Source organism: Staurois parvus, unplaced genomic scaffold, assembly GCF_062004578.1.
Source record: "Staurois parvus isolate SC_StPar_1 unplaced genomic scaffold, SC_StPar_1.0 ptg000199l, whole genome shotgun sequence".
NCBI lineage: Eukaryota > Metazoa > Chordata > Amphibia > Anura > Ranidae > Staurois > Staurois parvus.
Genome location: NW_028317995.1, coordinates 1,186,694 through 1,209,132, shown reverse-complemented (window position 1 = coordinate 1,209,132; position 22,439 = coordinate 1,186,694). Strand labels below are relative to the sequence as shown.

At 39.2% G+C, this 22,439-nt stretch overlaps 1 protein-coding gene across 4 annotated transcripts in view; it reads right to left on the bottom strand.

Annotated features, from left to right (window-relative positions):
• Positions 1 to 22,439, bottom strand: part of CARMIL3 (capping protein regulator and myosin 1 linker 3) — a 104,971-nt gene that overhangs the window by 22,022 nt on the left and 60,510 nt on the right. For all 4 annotated transcript variants that reach the window (XM_089678183.1, XM_089678182.1, XM_089678181.1 and 1 more), the window contains exons 21-27: positions 10,620 to 10,792; positions 8,010 to 8,078; positions 7,835 to 7,928; positions 6,270 to 6,365; positions 6,041 to 6,169; positions 5,214 to 5,327; positions 2,371 to 2,543 (exon numbers count right to left, since the gene is read on the bottom strand). In XM_089678183.1, coding sequence (XP_089534309.1) covers positions 2,371 to 2,543; positions 5,214 to 5,327; positions 6,041 to 6,169; positions 6,270 to 6,365; positions 7,835 to 7,928; positions 8,010 to 8,078; positions 10,620 to 10,792 — 848 coding nt within the window. The remainder of the gene's footprint in view (positions 1 to 2,370; positions 2,544 to 5,213; positions 5,328 to 6,040; positions 6,170 to 6,269; positions 6,366 to 7,834; positions 7,929 to 8,009; positions 8,079 to 10,619; positions 10,793 to 22,439) is intronic.

Genomic DNA, 22,439 nt, shown 5'->3' with positions numbered 1-22,439 from the left:
CATGTTAATCCCTTTTTTTATAGCTCACAGAAAAAAAAACTGCACAGGCGATCAAATACCACAGAAAGAAAGCTCAATTCATGGAAAAAAGGACGTAAATTTAATTTGGGTGCAGCGTTGCATGACCACGCAATTGTCAGTTAAAGTAACGCAGCGCAGTAACGCAAAAAACAGCCTGGTCAGGAAGGGGGGTAAATCCTCTGGTGGGCACGTGGTTAAACTTTTGTTGAAATCTAAAATAATGCAATGTAAAGCGATAATAATGCATTTTGATCTTTCACGTTTGTACTTGACCATTCAGTTTTATATTATAGAACAAAACCTGGTTTTGCAAAGTGTTTGGAAAGCTTCAGTAACACAAAGCAAATGCCTGTTCTTTACACCCTTGTGAGCAAGGCCTAAATTACATCTCAGCAAAATGTACAAAGAATTTTCCTATTTAGTTAAAACAAATTTGAATGTGGCTGAACAGCCAATAGGAGTTCACACCAACCCACATACAGTACATAAATACAGTACTTTCAGATTGACCAACCAGCAAATGCCACATTGGCAGGCCAGGCCTGATTTTTTGCTCTTGTAAGGTTTATCCTTGAATTCTGTATCCTGTCTAGGTTATTCAATATTGTAGTTTTTTTCTGTTTGTAAATTTATGTGGAAATTAGCAATACTATCCTGTTATAGAATAAAGTTTATTTTAAAAATATAAAAATAAAACACCATGGGAGGGGACTTAAATAATATAAATTCCCCATCAAATTCCTGCATAAATGAAAAGCTTGTGATCAGTAGCCCGACTAGAATTAGATTCATTTTTTTTAATCCAAACAACTTTTATTGTCAAGATAACGGAGAAAATGGAACAGTACTTACAGAATCCACAATGACATTACTGCAACAGCAGGATTACACATAAATAGAACAACGTGGATACGCAGATCCCGTAATAAACAGAATAACAGAAATGGTAATCAAACAAAACAGAGACCACAAGGATCCAAAACTTTCTTGACAATATCTTGCTTTTTCTTTTTTACATCTTATTCCTTCTCGACCAGATGTAAACAGAAATGGGGGAAAGGAACAAAGCCCAAAACATGTCTTCAAACAATAAAAAAAAAAAACACATCAACAACAACCTCTGGTTCACCCAAGAGGTCTCATCAAAAAGAATGGGAGATGCACATGAACTCCCCCAGGGGGAGGAGTGGAGTCACATACCTGATATAGAATATCACACATGCAGATTCATTTTTAATTAATTTTTTTCTGTGCCTTTACTTGAAAAGAAAATGTCAAGTGCCTCTGTAATATAAGAGTAGTGAGGCTGGACAATGCAGTAAGTAGCTTTCCTTTTTTTATATCCAAAGCTAACTTTTTAATTTAGTGAAAAGTCTTTGGAAATCAGGTTTCAAATTTGCAAGAAAAAATATAATCTATAAAACTCCCCTTGAAAAATTGCAGGCAATGAAAATAACTGAAATAATACTTTTCTAGTTGAATAAAGCTTGGATATAAACCCTATAATGACACTTTGTTATTATGTGTTATTATGTGGTATGTAATACTGAATCTTCACACATCAGGACCATAGTATCCATAAGGACAAGGATACACCAGTGTTACAGAATTGAAGGTGATTATTGCAGCCTGAGCTGCTTTTTAAAATCTGTACCCTGTCTGGAACTCATTCTATTGAAAATATCTGCCCAGAGTTGGGCTTTAAAGTGGAATTCCAGTCAACAGCTATTTCATTCTAAAGCTATTTTTTCTAACCCTGTAAAGAAAAGATCCCTATACTTACCTACTCTGAATCCGTTCCCATCCGGCCCCAGGCTGAGCTGTCAGCGGAGACTTCTACGTGCAGGAGAGGCAGCCAACAATGGATGCCCCATAGTAAGTCTATGGGTGACGTCATCTCTCAGGCATTTTCCAGCCATTGTCGGTGATCTCTCCTGCACACAGAAGCCGCTGCTGGAGATTGGACCAGAGCAGCTTCAGAATAGCTAAATATGCACATCTTTTCTCTACAGGGTTAGATAGAATAGCTTTAGAATGTGGGTGGGAGTAGGTTAAGACTTAGTTAGCTATTGACTGGAATTCCACTTTAAGGTTTTAATACTGTTAGGTCAATACCCCAGCACAAGTATGCAGATCTGGAGTACTGAATTCACTATGACTTTCTTGGTCTCTATGCTTCTACTGGGCAAATGACCCAGATGTATTGAAGCCGGAGGTGTCCTTTGCTGTCGGTACATGTTTCCATTACTGTATATCTTTTTTTCAGTATATTTTGTGGCAATTAACTTATCTATAATGCTTTCCAATGCATTGTATTTGTATTATCCTGGTTGATACTACAGTGCTTACCTCAGCTTGTTGTGTATGTCGCTCCCCACTTGGCGAAGCATATCCCGAATGTGAGGTGGGCTGAGTCCATGTTGTTCTCTAAGTCTGCAAAGCATTGCTCCTCCTCGCTGAGCATCCCGTGCTGCTCCAGGGAAAAGATCCTGAGTAGCCTCCCACATGGTGTCTGCAATGTTCTAGGAAAGCAAATTAAAAGCCAATCTGTCATTTTAGTAGGATATAAAAAGCAATGGTGTATGAGTGCAGATCTTTATAGAAACATGGTCCAATACTCATATCTGCAGATGAGTCACAACTGCCAAAATGTATTCAAAAACACAGCAGGGTTTATTTACTAAAGCTGCAGAGTGCATAATCAGGCTCACTTCTACATAGAAACCAATCCGCTTCTAACCTCAGCTTGTTCAATTAAGCTTTGGCAATACAATCTGGAAGCTGATTGGTTTCTATGCAGATGTGAGTCTGATTTTACACTCTCCAGATTTAGTAAATAAACCCCACTAGTCAGTCTTATGCTTGAAAATGTGCCTTGTATATCAACGGAAGAAACTGGTTTTTTTTTTAGGCATATTAACAATTATGATTATCCCCTTCACTGCAGTATTGCAGAATGGACATGATAATTCAATCAGATGCTACAAAGTTAAAACATTCCTTCTTTAGAGGCTTTGATAAATTGGACCTGCTGTTGTTCCAAACTTGATCTTACTAGCCAATCATCTTTAAATATTATTTTTCCTAGTGCAGATTTGAAGGAGAGAGGAAATGTCTCACAGGTTGCCATAAAAAAACAAATGTAATTTGTAGCCAAGCTTGGAGTATATAACTGCTCATTTTGCCACACACACACAAAAAAAAATCAGTTATAACATTTATGTAATGATTTTTATTATTATTATTATTATTATTATAATAATATTATTATTATAAATAATAATAATTTTACAATATTATTATATTATAATAATATTATAATATTTTTGTAATTTTGTAATAATATTTTTAGAATGGGATACTAAAATACATAGAAAATAATACACAAAATAGCAGGGCTCTAAAAGCACTAAAAGCAGTATGTATGTGTGGAAACAAAGATAACTCAATTCTCTTGTATGAAAAAGCCTAAGTCCATCTATTTTTTTTTTGAGTGGGAAGAGATTTATTTTTTGTCAGCTTTTTATTCCTGTCTGCGGTGTCTCTGGGGAGATTTTCCCCTCACTTACTGTCCCTATTACACCCTATTACAAGAAATGTGGGATGTGGTCATTACTTAAACAGGATGACACGGAGAGCAAACAAAACATTGCCAGATGTTCTAACTCTTCCCCAGTCTATTAAGATTGAGTTTCTATTGATGTCTGTATCCCCATTCAGAAGATTTCTCAAAATGTCTAGTCTCAACAAGAAGTAAGGGGAAATCTCCCCAATAGGGATGCAGGCAGCAATAAAAACATAAAAAAATGCTTCTCTACTCTATGCAAAATAAAACAAAGTTTTGGTTAGAGTTAGGCTTTATTATCAAACGTCCTGTGTAGATAATCCAGTGCTGAACAAAAAACAGTCCAAGTTCCTAATTAAAGCAAGATCCCAAGAGCACATGAGATCCTGCTTCTAAATGTATCTCCTAGATTGTAAGCTCCAAGGAGCAGGGCCCTCCTATCCCTCTTGTATTGAACTGTATTGTTGCTTTATTGTCTCCCGTTATATTGTAAAGTGCTGAGCAAACTGTTGGCGCTATATAAATCCTGTATAATAATAATAATAATAATATCTTAAAGCTGAACTGTAGCCTTAAAACATTGTGAGCAAGAAGGTATTTTATCACAGAAAAGACATGCTATGTCTCTCCTGCAATAAAGGGTTCTTACTTTCAACATCACAATTGTATATTGAATTACGAATGTGCTACAACTCCAGCACCCGGGAATGGTATGAAATAATTCCCATGCACATGTGCAGGTGTTACATCATCCCTGGCCAGCCGATCAAGATGATTGATGAGTCTTAACCTGGAAGAAGCCAGGAGAAGATGTGGCTCCAGCTAGAGAGCTTGCAGATGTAGCATAGCTAGAGTGGAAGTATTTGTGGACATTAGTTCCCCTTTAAGAACACAGCTCAATCACCAAACTGGTATGTTGCCATAATTATGCTCAATTTACAAAGCTTTTACACACTGTAAGCATCTTTATTGTAATTTTCAAATGTTTTTGGTTAGCTTCGTGAGTGGAGCTTTGTGTGTAGATAATGTAGACTCAGACAGTACAGAAAACATTGAACTTTGACTAGACTTGTTTCATATATACTCTAACGAAAGTTCTTTTTCACTTAGCTTAATGCATGAGGTGAAGCGAAGGGAAAATTCACTTTGTAAAGAAATGTACAAGTAAAATTTAACAAACCAGAATTTTTACTTGCATATGACTGGATGTCTGAAGTCAGCATAGCTTCACCTCATTTGCTACAATAAGTGCATTTTCTGCACATCAGGAAAACCTGTGCTAACTACAATGATCTAATCATGGGTGAGCAATAGTCCTGTTTCCTTTTTAAAATTTTCCTTGCACATTTTATGGTATTATTTGCATAGTCAATTGTGATTCACTAAGATAAGGGAAAATTAGCTATGTAAAGTGAACATGTTTTACTCCTTTAGTAAATCAAACAGGTTCAAAGTGAGAAATGATCATTTTCTCTGAGCTTCAAGTGTTAAGTTATATTTAGTAGATCAGGTAAACATGACAATCTACACTAAAGAGAATAGACAATGAATATGACAGCAAATTGGACACAAAGGGATAGAAAGATGGAAATGTCACATTTGAAGAAAACAATGCTTTTCCCCTTACCTGCAGTTCTCTATCTACTGCTCGAGACAGTTCATACGAGACTGTTTCAAGGAGGCGCTGAGCAGGGCCAGAAGGAGACAGCCAGCTGCCCGCTTCCAGAAGACGTGGTAATAACTAGTAGTAAGAAAAGTGTCAGTGTTAGAGAAACAGACATATTGAGGTTGCTTTACTAAAACTGGAGAGTGCTAAATCTTTTGCGCTCTGCATAGAAACCAATCAGCTTCCAGGTTTTTTTGTCAAAGCTTGATTGAACAAGCAGAAGTTAGAAGCTGATTGGCTATCATGCACACAAGCACCAGAATTTGCACTCTCCAGTTTTAGTAAATCAACCCTACTGAAAAGGATGTATGAGACTATGGAATAATATGTGTCCCTCTAGGGAGAAAGATAACTTCCAGTGTGTGGTTGACTAAAGAAAAAAGTGTTACTGATGCTATTAATTAAGGGTCTTTCAGATCAGCATGCATAATTGCGTATTATTTGCAGATCAAAAGCTTTATTGTGACATTATTATGTATTATGACAGTATATTACATCATTCTTTATAAGGTTGTTTCCATTAATATTGCAGTAAAAATGCTTTGCTAAACACCAGAATAATTTTGCATTGTATGGACTGCATAGAGGCAGATGTAGCTATAATTACAATCATTATTAGATTATATATTCCTATGTGTTTAATATGTATTTAATATTTTCTTATAATATTGTATATATTTTATTATTATTTATTATATTATGGTTTCTTTTTAACAGTATAAAATAATTGCTGGTCTGTGGCCAAGTGATCAGCATGACTTGTATGGCTTAGCTTAGGAGAGGCTTACTGCCCGACAGTTCTTGGCATCTCGGAGAAGCTGTCTTGCACATATGATATCTTCTTGAACAGTTTCCAGGTCACATGACCGTAGAGCATTAATGTGATCATGTATCAACATCGATAGTGTCTGCAGCATCTAATAGTGGGAGGTGGATAAAGGCAGAGAGAGAGAGAGAGAGAAAGACTGTTAGATCATGCAAGTAAGGGATGGAATAGTGAAATGGGACTTTTATTACCTGTTCTGCACTGCTTGCTACTCCCTGTTGAAGTCGCAGGGCTCTTTGATCAGAGGCAGCCAAAGTCTGAGAGTTTCGAAGGAGACAGCTATGTATCTAAGAAAAATATTACATTATTGGATTGATCTGTTCCTGTTCTCAAATCCATCCCCTAGCACCCATTCTCTGGGTCAGTCAGTGTCAGATTCTCTGCTCTTCTCCTCTGAGTCAATTCTCTTCCTTCTCCCCAATGTCATTGGAGTATTTCAATTCTCTGTCCACACAACTCATTTTTTACCTTGAGTTCCCCTTCTGTTCTTGAACTGCTACTCCCCAACAGCACCTTTCTTCCATTATCTCTACTACCGATTTCCACTTTAATCTCAGACATGAATGTGCTTAGTCTTCCATCCCAATCCTGCTCTCCTCCACCCATCTTCAGGTCCCTGTCCTGCATAAATTCCATCAGCCCTCCCCAAAATCCCATTATGATCCCAGGTTTATCCAACTTTCATTAACCCTGTCATATCTAATACATAATGCACATCCCCACTGTTCTGTGTCCCCAAAAAGTTATCCTAATAAGTTTTCTTTCTCTGGCACATCATCACCACCCATTCTGCTCTCCACTGTCAGCTCCCATCCCCACAATATCTACCACCTTCTCTACCATAAGGGTTTGTCCTGCACACACCATCTGCTTCCATTCCCCACCACATCATTGACTTTAATCCTCCTCACTTCACCATAAATGTTTATCCCCTATCCCCATCATCATCAGCTCCCCAGCACCACCATTAGCTTTTTCTTCCTTGCCCTAAAATAACTATACATACCCTATGAAAATAAAACACTATTTATGAGAAATTATATTATATTAAAGTTGTCCACACATTTCAGATTGTATCTGTAGAATATGAGTGTTGTGTGTGGACATGGTTGTAGCATGTGTATTATTATATCAAACCATTTTTTCTATTTAGTATTTCACAGGGGAAACATTTAAAAAAAATATATTTGAGTTTTTTTAATCTTTCATGGTCATTTTTATTTATTTATTATAGGTAGTTATATAACGCTGTCAATTTATGCAGTGCTTTACATGTATATATATTGTACATTCACATCAGTCCCTAACCCTCAAGGAATGTACAATCTAATGTCCCTAACTCACATTCATACATACTAGGGCCAGTTTTTAGAAAGGAACCAATTAACCTACTACCGTGTCTTTTTTGGAGTGTGGGAGGAAGCCCATGCAAGCACAGGGAGAACATGCAAACTCCAGACAGGTGGTGCCGTGGTTGAGATTTGAACCAATGACCCTAGTACTGCCAGGTGAAAGTGCTAAGAATTTAGTCACTGTGCTGCCCACAGGTCAAAGGGAACATTAGTAATCCGATCTTGATAGTAACAGATCTTTATATAGGTCTTCTAAGTTGGTGGGACTAAAGTCCAACCCCTTGTTTAATTTGTTCTGCCAGTTCTGTTTTATGAAATAGGCAAAAATTGTAAACTATGAACATTATCTTTTTGTAGGTCTCCAAAAATGTCATAAAACAGGCTTCTATGAACAAGTCAGTTACCTTCCTCCAGGCACTTTCTGCTTTCTCAGGGTGTCTCTGGTAAGCCTGGCAGATGTCTCCCACAGGAAAGGACATGAAGCGAAGTGTTTTATTTCTAGTTTGCATAAAAAGAAGTAATAATATCATTATGATTTATTTAAGCCCATACATGAAAAGCCCCATTTTGCCAACTTACTTTTCAAGTGCTCTTGCCACATCCATAAACCCAGAAGCTGACACTGCATTCCTGTCCCAAAGCACAGATCTGGAGAAGGAGAAGGCATATATCAGACAGGAGATGCAATGTATGAAAGTCAGTCTCTTTTCTTTTATCACATTGTAAGCACAATATCCTACAGTATTCAGACTTTTAAGAACATCAGTCATGTCATATAAAAATCTCTAGATTGCTAGCAAACATATTAGAAAGAAAAATAATGATGACAAGTGGGTCCTATCACAGTAGTTGCTCTTTTGTTTTGTTTCTTGGTTGTGCAGTGCCTCATTGTGCTATCTCGAGCCGGGGTATGCCCCATAGGCTCTGTTTTATATCTTATATATTATGCTAAAATACCAGTAAAAAGAAGTTAAAAAAAAAAAAGATGACCAGTGGAATTTATTCAGTCGTAATACTAATCCCTCCCTTTCTAACATTCTCTAGTTAATCAACAGCTGGTTAATTATAAACCAGGTTCAACAGGAGGTATCTACCTGAAGTAAATTTCCAGGTGGCCTGGATAGGGGTAACATTAAATGTACAAATTTTATTTTTTCAGAACTGAATTTTAATACTACTTACAGTCAGGTCCATAAATATTGGGACATCGACACAATTCTAACATTTTTGGCTCTATACACCACCACAATGGATTTTAAATGAAACAAACAAGATGTGCTTTAACTGCAGACTCTCAGCTTTAATTTGAGGGTATTTACATCCAAATCAGGTGAACGGTGTAGGAATTACAACAGTTTGCATATGTGCCTCCCACTTGTTAAGGGACCAAAAGTAATGGGACATTTGGCTTCTCAGCTGTTCCATGGCCAGGTGTGTGTTATTCCCTCATTATCCCAATTACAATGAGCAGATAAAAGGTCCAGAGTTCATTTCAAGTGTGCTATTTGCATTTGGAATCTGTTGCTGTCAACTCTCAAGATGAGATCCAAAGAGCTGTCACTATCAGTGAAGCAAGCCATCATTAGGCTGAAAAAACAAAACAAACCCATCAGAGAGATAGCAAAAACATTAGGCGTGGCCAAAACAACTGTTTGGAACATTCTTAAAAAGAAGGAACGCACCGGTGAGCTCAGCAACACCAAAAGACCCGGAAGACCACGGAAAACAACTGTGGTGGATGACCGAAGAATTCTTTCCCTGGTGAAGAAAACACCCTTTAGAACAGTTGGTCAGATCAAGAACACTCTCCAGGAGGTAGGTGTATGTGTGTTAAAGTCAACAATCAAGAGAAGACTTCACCAGAGTGAATACAGAGGGTTCACCACAAAATGTAAACCATTGGTGAGCCTCAAAAACAGGAAGGCCAGATTAGAGTTTGTCAAACGACATCTAAAAAAGCCTTCACAGTTCTGGAACAACATCCTATGGACAGATGAGGCCAAGATCAACTTGTACCAGAGTGATGGGAAGAGAAGAGTATGGAGAAGGAAAGGAACTGCTCATGATCCTAAGCATACCACCTCATCAGTGAAGCATGGTAGTGGTAGTGTCATGGCGTGGGCATGTATGGCTGCCAATGGAACTGGTTCTCTTGTATTTATTGATGATGTTACTGCTGACAAAAGAAGCAGGATGAATTCTGAAGTGTTTCGAGCAATATTATCTGCTCATATTCAGCCAAATGCTTCAGAACTCATTGGATGCCGCTTCACAGTGCAGATGGACAATGACCCAAAGCATGCTGCAAAAGCAACCAAAGAGTTTTTTAAGGGAAAGAAGTGGAATGTTATGCAATGGCCAAGTCAATCACCTGACCTGAATCCGATTGAGCATGCATTTCACTTGCTGAAGACAAAACTGAAGGGAAAATGCCCCAAGAACAAGCAGGAACTGAAGACAGTTGCAGTAGAGGCCTGGCAGAGCATCACTAGGGATGAAACCCAGCGTCTGGTGATGTCTATGCGTTCCAGACTTCAGGCTGTAATTGACTGCAAAGGATTTGCAACCAAGTATTAAAAAGTGAAAGTTTGATTTATGATTATTATTCTGTCCTATTACTTTTGGTCCCTTAACAAGTGGGAGGCACATATGCAAACTGTTGTAATTCCTACACCGTTCACCTGATTTGGATGTAAATACCCTCAAATTAAAGCTGACAGTCTGCAGTTAAAGCACATCTTGATCGTTTCATTTAAAATGTGGTGGTGTATAGAGCCAAAAATGTTAGAATTGTGTCAATGTCCCAATATTTATGGACCTGACTGTATTCCTGGGGCCAAAAGTCTTGTGCAGCAGTCTACTGCTTATCCTTAGCATCATACTAAGGCTGTGAGAGACTGTTGGTCCACTCTGTGTTAGTATGCCTAGATCCAAAGACAGAAGAGTAGGGCAAATTGTTGCTCTACTCTTCTAGCAATTTTGTCCTAGGTATGCGGACCTAGGCTTGGTGAACTGTAAGTACCCAGCATGCTTTTCCACCAATACACTGCAGACCAGTCTAGAATATATTATATGTTGTGTTTATTATCCATTATATATAGGAATAATCATCATCCTCTCTGCTGCCCTAGCATGGCCTATGTTGGCTATTTAGAAACCCAGGTTTCTAAATTCTAGAGTAGACCTCACCGTAGAGTGCTGTTTATCTGTAAGGTTTTTCCTAGCATCTTCGCTCCAATATCAGACATTCCATTGCCGCTGATATCCAACTCTTGAAGAGATGTGTTGCTCCCAAGAGCATTAAGCACGATACAAGTACGAGATTTTAGGCGAGAGTCTGCGAGAGACAGAGACTGCAGGCACTAAGAGGAAACATAGCAAAAAAATAAACGTGACCTTACGAATTCACACATTATTAGATTTCTAAATATTTAAGAAGTTTTAGTGTATATATTTTTCTTATAAGAAAGAGAACTAAATTGCAATAATCTAAAACAGCCAATGAAATGTTTGCTTGTGACAGTTTAGTGTATGTATTAATTGAAGCTGATTTTAGCTGATCAGATCACAGGTAATCGCAATTGCTCCTCTGCTCTGTAACTAAACAGATCTACATATAAAATGCAATGCATTTAGAGGTGAACTAAACCATTACAGTTCACATATTTACTAGTAATGAGTGAAGCTGAGAGTTTAATTCCCCTAAAAAGTGAGCATATTTTACAGGATTTTGTAAGAATAAATGTTGCAATGTTGGTGAAAAGCATTGACATCAATGGGGAAGGCAAAATGAAAATGTTTTTCCTGGCTTTTAATGGTGTAATGGACTTTAAATAGCTCCTGAGATTTATGAACGTGCCTTTCAACTATCCTGGACCATTTCTTGTACCAAAAAAGCTATTTATCATCTTCTGTTTTTTTCAAAACCATAAAAAATGGGCAATGAAAAAAGTAAAGCTTATTAAAATAAACTAAATGAGAGAAATTAAACCACCCACAAAGCAGCATCCAAAAAAGTATAATGGTTTCAATGAGCTAACTTTAGATTTTCCACTTTGGCAAATTTTTTTCAATGCTGAAATTCATTTTTCTGAAATGACTCATCACTACTATTTACACCCCCACTGTTTGCTAAACTTTTATTACGTCTGAACCCTCTCCAGGATCACTGTGACGGAGGAAAGGCAGGACAGGACACACAGAGTAGATGGCAAACGCACAAAGCTTTATTTATACAAACAGGCGGCAGTCCTTCAATAAGGGGGTTGGCAGAGAGGGTGAATTTGCCACTAAAAGGGGCAACAGTTCAGGTAACACAGTGGGGAAGCAGGTACTCATGGATCCAACAGGGTGCCTGGTCTCCCAGGGGTAGAAGCGGAACACAGGTACCTGTGGAGTCCAGATCAGATGGGTGGTCTCTGGGAATGGCAGGCAGTCTGTGATAGTCTCTCCCCTTCTGTGGGGTCTCTGGCAATGGCAGGCAGGCTGTGATAGTCTCTCCCCTTCTGTGGGGTCTCTGGCAATGGCAGGCAGGCTGTGATCGTCTCTCCCCCTTCTTTGGGGTCTCTGGCAATGACAGGCAGGCTGTGATAGTCTCTCCCCTTCTGTGGGGTCTCTGGCAATGGCAGGCAGGCTGTGACAGTCTCTCCCTTTCTGTGGGGTCTCTGGCAATGGCAGGCAGGCTGTGATAGTCTCTCTCCTTCTGTGGGGTCTCTGGCAATGGCAGGCAGGCTGTGAAAAACTCTCCCCTTCTGTGGGGTCTCTGGCAATAGCAGGCAGGCTGTGATAGTCTCTCCCCTTCTGTGGGGTCTCTGGCAATGGCAGGCAGGCTGTCTCTGGCTGTCTCTCCCCTCCTGTGGGGTCTCTGTGAGGCTGGGGGTGGGCTGGCAGAGTCTAGTCACAAAGGTCCCGCCGTAGCTGGGGATCCTTTGATGACTTCACAACGGAATGCGCCCGGAGCGCCCGGCACCAGCCTCTTAAGCTGGTGCGGGATGCTTCCCGGTTGCCTTGGCAACTAACCTACCATATATGTGCCTCGGCAAAATTTGGATTCATCAGACTAGGTTTTACACTAAGTTTTTCCACTCCTCAATTTGCTTTGGTTGGCTGCCCAAGTGTTGGTGAGACTTTGCCAATGTCACTTCAACCTTCTGTTTTTGTTTGACAGATGAAGACATTGACATTGTCTTCTGCTGTTGTAGTCCAATGGCCTCAAGGATAAATATGTTGTACATTCTGAGGATAACAGTCAAAATCCCTGAAATCACATTTTTCCCCATTGTAGCATTTGATGTGAACATCACCTGAAGCTCCTGGCCTGTATCTGCATGGTTTAATGCGCCATGCTGCTGCCACAGGATTGGCTTATTAGATAATTGCATAAATAAGGAGGTAACAGGTGTTTCTAATAAATTGCTCCATGACTGTGATATTATATCTGAAGCTTATTTAAATCATTATTTTGCTAGACAGCAACAGGTATGTACCTTACTTCTAATGAAGTGTGTTCCATGTCTGGTTGGCTGCTGGATAGCATAGAAATCTTCTCCCCACTGTGGTTGGGTCCTCCCCACATAGCTGATATTCTGGCACTGCTAAGTTAACATCAGCCATGTGTGAAAGTGTTGTATTGCTCATCTGCCTCCTCCATTCATAGAGCTTGTACTGTTCTTTCCAAGTTTTGTGACTGGAAAATGGGCAGAAGAATGACAAGATCTGCTTTCTCCTTGCTTCTCCTGTTCTGCATGCCTATGAATGGAAGAGGCATGCACAATGGGAGAGGCAAGGTGCACAACTAGTTCAAACTTTCAGCAGCTGATGTTAACTCCAGAAGCACCAGAAAATAATTGTGAAGAGGACCTAGAAAAAGTGGGGAAAAGATTTTTACACTATGCAGAAACTAGCAAGACATGGGACACACTTTGTTACAAGTGAGCAATGTCCCTGGTCCGGCATTGAAAAATAAACATACTGTATGTAAACAGTTTTCTCTGACAAAGGACATTTGACATTTTATACACCTCCAACAGGCAGTATAGCCAGGAGGGTGATTCTGCTTTTGCTATCAGAGCTAAAGAATAGAGTGGTGTCACTTCCCTGCCTACAGTTTGCTGATTGGACAACTAAGGAGCAGCAACACATGGATAAGTCATCAGTTATGCTCACTCTACTCTCCATCCATCAATTCTTGTCAGCCCAGGTGCCTAATGCAGAGTCTAACTGGCACTGCTCTGCAGGAGAGGTCAGTTTTTTTAGCATTAAATATTATTTATTACAGGTACTTATATAGCACCATCAATTTACACAGCGCTTTACATATTGTGCATGCACATCAGTCCCTAACCCTCAAGGGGAGTACAATCTAAGGTCCCTAACTTACATTCATATATACACATACTAGGGACAATTTAGACAGGAGCAAATTAACCTACCATCATGTCTTTGGAGTGTGGGAGGAAACTGGAGTACCCAGAGGAAACCCATGCAGGCACAATATGGTAAATGGAAGGGATTAGTTGATTTTTATCTCCAAAATGATGACAGAATATATTTTTGATATTCCACAAAATGCTTTTGACATAGTTCTATGTAAATCTTATAACAGAGATTGCTTAGAGGGTGATATTCTTCACTTAATTACTTGTTAATTTCAACAATTGTTCACTCACTGTTCACTATATGGATGTGCTTAGACAAACAAGAGCATGGGCATGGATGTGTGTGCAATCAAATATTGTTTTGCCCTCAAAGAAGAGTCAACGATGCTCAGCATTTCCAGCTGACACTAGTAAATCAGACCCCAAACATACTGGGGTTTATTTACTAAAGCTTGAGAGTGCAAAATCAGGTTCACTTCTGCATATAAACCAAGTAGCTTCTAACCTCAGCTTGCTCAAATCAAGCTTTGGCAATAAAACCTGAAAGCTGATTGGTTTATATGTAGACATCTCCAGCTTTAGTAAATAAACTCCACTACTTTCTCTTTGTAAACTATTATTGTACCAGTTTAAACCATTCATTCCGAAAACTCAACTATTTTATCATGTACCAGTTAGACAAATTTTAGACACGTTTTTTTGGGTGATGGCAAACGCATCACTTTTTATGTAATTTGTGTATTCTATATTTTGTTCAGTTTAGTGTAGATGTATTATTAAATACTTAACATTTATGTTCCCATGAATGACAATTTGGCAGATTTTGACATGGGCACATATGGTAGTTCAGCTTCTTCATTCTTCCGAGTATCAACTTTAACACACACCATTTTCCTGACAGGTTTATTATTATTAATTATTATTATTAGAAAATGCAAACAGTGCTTGATATTGGGAGCAAAAATGGCCCATAAATCTAAAGAAATTGCAAACAGTGCTTGATATTGGGAGCAAAAATGGCCCATAAATCTAAAGAAATTGCAAACAGTGCTGATATTGGGAGCAAAAATGGCCAAAAAATTGAAAGAAATTGCAAACAGCGCTTGATATTGGGAGCAAAAATGGCCCAAAAATTTTAAGAAATTGCAAGCAGCGCTTGATATTGGGAGCAAATATGGCCCAAAATTTGAAAGAAATTGCAAGCAGCGCTTAATATTGGGAGCAAATATGGCCCAAAATTTGAAATAAATTGCAAGCAGCGCTTGATATTGGTTACAAAAATGGCCAAAAAATTGAAAGAAATTGCAAACAGTGCTTGATATTGGGAGCAAAAATGGCCCAAAAATTGAAAGAAATTGCAAGCAGTGCTTGATATTGGGAGCAAAAATGGCCCAAAAATTGAAAGAAATTGCAAGCAGTGCTTGATATTGGGAGCAATATGGCCCGAAATTTGAAAGAAATTGCAAGCAGTGCTTGATATTGGTTGCAAAAATGGCCCAAAAATTGAAAGAAATTGCAAACAGTGCTTGATATTGGGAGCAAAAATGGGCAAAAAATTGAAAGAAATTGCAAACAGTGCTTGATATTGGGAGCAAAAATGGGCAAAAAATTTAAAGAAATTGCAAGCAGTGCTTTATTTTGGGAGCAAAAATGGCTCAAAAATTAAAAGAAATTGCAAGCAGTGCTTGATATTGGGAGCAAAAATGGCCCAAAAACTGAAAGAAATTGCAAGCAGTGCTTGATATTGGGAGCATTGCCTGCTTTTATCATGGTGTCTGAACTCAGCCTTATCTAATCACGGTTTCATATACCCTGCAACACACAGTAAGTGTAAACCTAGCCTAATAATGATAAATATAATTATATAATAATGAAAATGTTATATAATAAATTTACTGAGGAATGCTTTGTAGCTGTCTGTTTTGCTGATATGCTTTTTTCCTGACTGCTCTGGGGCCAAAAAGCGCAGGTGCCCAGATCAGTACAGCTACATAGTGATTTATGCAGACAGCAATAGCAATTAGTGAATACATCTTGGTAAAATTAATGTATGCATTGTTTGGAATCATCACTTTGATTGCTGTTAATGAAATTAGAATTCCTCTAGAGCAGCCTCAACTTATTTACCCCAGAGAAACCCTTGAAATAATTATTATGTCTTAGGGAACCCCTACTAAAAGCAATTCATTGGTATCAGTAGGAAAAATGCCCCTTACATTGGTGGTCAGTGGGAAGAGTGCTCCCCTTAGGCCCCATGTACACGGGACACTTCTGAACGATAGAAACTGACTGCTGGAAAACGTAGATTAAAAAACGTCTGTGTAGCCGTGTTTGCATACCGCGTTTATGAGCGTTTATGAGCGTTTGCATTTAGAAGCGTTTTTTTAAGATAACCTCAGGAGACCTTCCAAAATGCCCAGAAAGCACTGAAATACAGTAAAAAATTAACTATTTCAGACAATTTGAGGGAAATAGAGAGAGCAGAAGCAGAGAGAGCAGTATTTGTTGATTAGCTGGGTTTTTTTTTTTTGTGGTGTTTGGATGTGTTCCAGCTCATTTCTGTGCAGAAATTATTGCAGCAATGTCTAACATATTTTCTTTCATGCAAAACCTCTAAGTATGGTGTACCGAGTCAATTTGAGTACCGGGAAAACGCTTTGCATGCATTTTTCATGATAAAAAAAGGCTCTGGACAGCATCTGGAAATGGAAGAGCTAAGCCACATTTAGCCGCGTTTACAAGCATTTTGCGTTTGAAACGCTGATAAAATCGACTGCTGAACGTAAGTTTTCTGCGTTCAAAAAAATGACTGTAAACTCAACTGCCTGTAAACGGCTGTAAACGATGATGTGTACATGGACACATAGGAAAACATTAGGGAGAGTTCAGGGGCTGCTGAAAAAAATGCTGCACAGCTCCTAAACGTGTGTTTATCAGCTGCAATGTACATGAGCCCTTACAGTGATGGTCAGACGGGTGAAGAAATAAATTGGTATCATGCAGTTGGCTCTGCAAAGTAATGTTGATCCTTAAACTATACAGGCACCATTGAATGGGAGGCCAATCAGCCATAACGCAAGGAACCTCAAGAAACCTCTGGAGGAACCCTAGTTGTCTGTGTCCTCATTGGGGCCATTTCCCCTCCCTCTCCTACCTCCCACATGGTGCGTGTAATGTTCTAGGAAAGCAAATGAAAAGCCTGTCCGTCATTTTAGTAAGATATAAAAAGCCATGGTGTATCAGTGCAGATCTTTATAGCAATATGGTCAAATACTCATATATGCAGTTGAGTCACATCTGCCAAAATGTCTTCAAAAACCCAGCAGGGTTCATATACTAAGGCTGGCCATACATTACACATTTTTTTTTGAGAATTTTGTGTTAGATTTACCAAAAACCATATAATAGGAGGTCAAACCTTAACAATACTTTCAGTTGTATCCAATTAGTCAAGCCCTTGCACTACATAGTTGAAGGTAAATCTAAAGGACAAGGCAGAAATTGGACAGAAAATTGTATAGTGTATGGCCAGCCTAAAGCTGAAAAGTGCAAACTCAGGGTCACTTCTGCATAAAAACCAATCAGCTTCTAAGGCTGGCCATACACTATACAATTTTCTTACAATTTTCTGTCCAATTTCTGCCCAATTTCCTTTAAATTTACCTTTAACTGTGTAGTGCAAGGGCCTTCGTAACTGGATACAACTGGGCAGCACAGTGGCTAAATGGTTAGCACTTCCACCTGGCAGTACTAGGGTCGTTGGTTTGAATCCCAACCACGGCACCACCTGCCTGGAGTTTGCATGCTCTCCCTGTCCCTGCGTGGGTTTCCTCTGGGTACTCTGGTTTCCTCCCACCCTCCAAAGACATGCTGGTAGGTTAATTGGCTCCTGTCTAAATTGGCCCTACTATGTGTATGAATGTAAGTTAGGGACCTTAGATTGTACACCCGTTGATGATTAGGGACTGATGTGAATGTACAATATATATGTGTAAAGCGCTGTGTAAATTGACGGTGCTATATAAGTGCCTGAAATAAATAAACTGAAAGTGTTGTTTGGGTTTGACCTTGTATCATACGGTTTTTGGTAAACCTAAAGCAAAAATCTCAAGAAAATTGTATAATGTATGGCCAGCCACTGTCAGAGTGAGACATGATATCACCATGAGAGATTAACTGAAATCTGCAAAAAAATCAGAAGTTCTGTATTAAAATCATAGTAACATATTTAACTGGTTGTTACTTTGTCCAAAATGTATTAAAGGATTGGCAAGAGTTGGGGAATAAATCTAAACTGATAGTGTACAATGATATGCACTGAACGACCTTTAATATTACAGGAAAAAAAATCACAAATAGCTTATTTGCTAGCCAGATATGGTAATTATACAGCTCTGTAAATCTAGCTATCCTCCATAACATTGCTCTGCGGGAAGAAATACATAAACAGCATGAATGCTTTTCTCCCTAGGGGATGCATAAATAGTAATAGAGAGGCACAACATAGTATCTCACTCAGTGGTATAGCTCACCCCAGGAAACTACATAACACAGTGGAAGGGAAAACATCAGCACCTCCTCCTTCAGAATTACATGTGTCACTTCACTTCCAATCAAAGAGTGATGAATCACACAGTCATTTTATTTGAGAAGCTCTGCAAGAGACTCTTTACGCAAGCCTCTGGCAATACAAGGATCACACATTCATTGCCTTAGCCTGCAATACACAGCATATTTTATTGCTTTTACAGTGTGGAATACTGCAGTGTGTTCCCCAGATTGTAATCATTTTGGCATAATCTTCAATATAATATTTTTTTTCGCAGTGAACCAGTATAGTAAAAATGTTGCATTCTGACGATTGTTACTATATGTAATGATAGTATTTAATATATACATTATTTTTTATTCTTCATGCTTTTATTTATCTAATTTAAATGCTGATCAAGCTGTTCAGCCAAGTGACAGTGATTTAACCCCTTCATGTGCACAATAATTATTGCTGAGTAAACATGACTCTTCATATTTAACAAAATAATAATGAATTCTATAAATCTAGCAACAGAGGCAGTTGTCAATTCAGGACGTTGTGAGCAGAACTGGGTCTGGCCAGGTGCTGATTAACATGCTGCAGGCCAGTGAATTAGCAGTGATAAGGCTAATAGTCATGTGCCCTGAAAAATTTGTCACCCCATTGCAGTGCAAGCAGGCAATTTCTCACCCCGTTGCAGTGCAAGCAGGCAATTTCTCACCCCATTGCAGTGCAAGCAGGCAATTTCTCACCCCGTTGCAGTGCACGCAGACAATTTCTCACCCCGTTGTAGTGCACGCAGGCAATTTCTCACCCCCTTCCAGAAAAACGCAGGCAATTTCTCACCCCGTTGCAGTGCAAGCAGGCAATTTCTCACCCCGTTGCAGTGCACGCAGGCAATTTCTCACCCCATTGCAGTGCACGCAGGCAATTTCTCAACCCTTTGCAGTGCAAACAGGTAATTTCTCACCCCGTTGCAGTGCAAGCACGCAATTTCTCACCCCGTTGCAGTGCAAGCAGGCAATGTCTCACCCTATTGCAGTGCAAGCAGGCAATTTCTCACCCCATTGCAGTGCAAGCAGTCACAGCCTACAAATGAGTGATGACACTGCTCTGAATTCAGGAGCACTGCAGCATTGTTGCCACATCATGATATGAAGCTGCTGTAGCCAGGTGCTGAGCTACAATAACATGGAGAACAAGACATTGCTTTTTTGTTCTTTCCAGCCTCTGCTACGATGCTGATTTTATGCTGTACTATTCCCTCCAACCAACAGGCTGAGAGCCATAGCCAAGCCATAGATTTCTATGCAGAGTGTTGAGAATCATGGGAGTTGTAGTTTGAGACAGCAGCCATATAATGACTGCAATTCCCAAGAGATGCTGAAGAGTAAGAGGAGTGAGAAGATGGCTTTAAACAAACTGCCTGGGAAGCTTCTTCCTCTTGGCAGCAAGGGACCCAACGAGAGCACACCAGCTGCATGCTGACCACACTGCTTAGAGGCTAGACCAGCCCAGGGGCGGACTGACCATTTGGAAACTCGGTCACTTCCCGAGGGCCCGGGGTCAGTAGGGGGCCCCATGAGATGCCCCTGGTACCTTTTTCATTGGCTTTTTTGAGTTTGGGCAAGGACACATGGGCCCCATGATCCCCTATTGCCCAGGGGCCCCATGAGTTGTCAGTCCACCCCTGGACCAGCCTGAGATCTGGAAGTGGACATCAGAGCACCCTCTCACTCTCTGCTTTCCATTGCTGAATCTCCTGAGGCATTTTGTGGAGAGTCTGAGAGGGCACCCTTTCTACAATGAGAGATCACAGCCTCACTACAGGGACTGGTGAGAGGGCACTGCCCATTGTTCACACTGCTAGCAGGTTCTGAGTTACTGAAGGCAGGACACTGAGTATATTGCACCTATACTGCACCTGTACCACACCTATACCGCACCTTTAGTGCATCTCTGCTGCAACTATACTGCATGCTGGGTTACTAAGACTGTTAAGTGCACCAACACTTTTAAAGGGCCCCAACAAAGAACAACATAAAGGACTGCCTTTCCAGTAAAACCATTCTGCAACTTCCCTTTGTTCCCTTCTCCCCTTTCTTTCTTTCTTTCTTTTTTTTCATTTCACATCCAGTCAATCTAGGCCTAGCATAGCCACCTTTATTGCCCTTCAGCCTGTATAATCTGCTCTATTCAGTAAATCAAGCTTTACTGCTGTCCACTGATGTACTTTAGGTGAACTTGCTCCTGTTTTGCTGATCTAAATGCCAAGTGTAATCTTATGCCTAGTCCCTAGTACTAATCATGCTGTAAGCTAAATTGTGTTATTGACATCGTTAATCCATTTTCATGTTTGCCTTGTTACCAACCATGTTGGTGACAATATATTGAGCTTTCCTTTGCTAACGAGCCCAGTGCCTGTTTTCTTTGACATTATACTATTACTGGTTACAGGTATTACTTGCAGTGATTTTCTGTGATATTGCAAGCGTTTTACATTCAACCTAGAGTGTCACAGGGGATGAAGTTCTTATGGAGGCCAAGGCAAAGAACAGGGGACCCATCTTATTCAGCAGCTCCTTCGGGGTAGCTCTAAACTACGTTAGGTTAATTTTGCTGACAGGACCAACATGTGTTTGTGGGACTTTGCAGTGATGAAAACTGTAAGTGCAGATACACTGATAAATAACCACTTCAAGGACACACTGCCCCCTCCACCTTCCTGTCCAGGCCATTTTTCAGATTTCATTGCTGTCAAACTTTGAATGATAGTTACTCCTGCAACACTCTAAAAAGATTGACAATTTTGAAAAAAATATTTTTTATCTTAGTTTGTCATAAAATTTTGCAAATAAATACATTTTCTTCATTTAGGCCAAATGTATTTGGCTAAATTACTTTGGTAAAAATTATTGAAATCAGTGTGTATTATTTAGTCTGTGTGAAAGTTATAGAGTCTACAAACTATGGTTTATATATTTGAAAAACAATCAATCCTGATGTACTGCCTATTTCATTTCTTGAGGCCCTATAATGCCAGGACAGTACAAATACCCCCAAACTGACCCTATTTAGGAAAGTAAAAATTATTAATATTGATTTGGTGAGTTATTTGAAGTTGTAATGTTTTGTCACAATTCTTATTAATTCACAAAGTTATCATATTAACAAGTTATTTCTCACATACAGCATAGACATAGTTACAAGTACACCCCAAAACACAATCTGCTACTCCTCCCGAGTGTAGTGATGATACATGTGTGAGACTTTTTCACAGCCAAGATGCACAGATGGGCCCAAAATCCAGGGAGCACCTTTAGACTTTCTAGGAGCATAAATTATACATCTAATTTCTTGACTACTTATCATTTTTTTGAGTACCTGAAGTGTCAGAACAGGAGAAATCTCCACAAAACGGCCACATTTTGGTAAGCAAACACCCCAAGGTATTTTCTGAAAGGCATAGTGAGTCTTTTGAAATTTGTTATTTTTTTGACACAAGTTATTGGAAAATGCAGGAAAGATAATTAAAATGTGTTTTTTACACAAAGTTGTCAATTAATACGATGTTTTTAACATACATCATAGGCATAGAAGTTTAACCCTAAAATACATTCTGCTACTCCTTCCAAATTTGGTGATACCACATATTTGAGACTTTTTCACAGCCTAACCACATAGAGAGGCCCAAAATCCAAGGAGCATCTTCAGGCTACTATATAGGGGCATAAATAATGCATTTAATTTCCTTACTACCTATAACATTTTTGGAGGCCCTGGAGCACCAGGACAGTAGACACACCCACAAAATGACCATATTTTGGAGAGTAAACACCTCAAGGTATATTTTAAGTGGCATGTTGAGTATTTTTCCATAAGTTTTTGGAAAATGTAGAAAGACAATTTTAATTAATTTTTTTACACAAAGTTGCCAAGTTATAAAAATATATATATTTTTTACACACAAAATGGGTGTACTTAGAATTTCAACCCAAAACACATTCTACAATACCATATGTGTGAGACATTTTCATTATTTGGACTGATTATGTACTGGACATTGTATCTTGTGTAGCACACAAATAAACCAATTGTGTG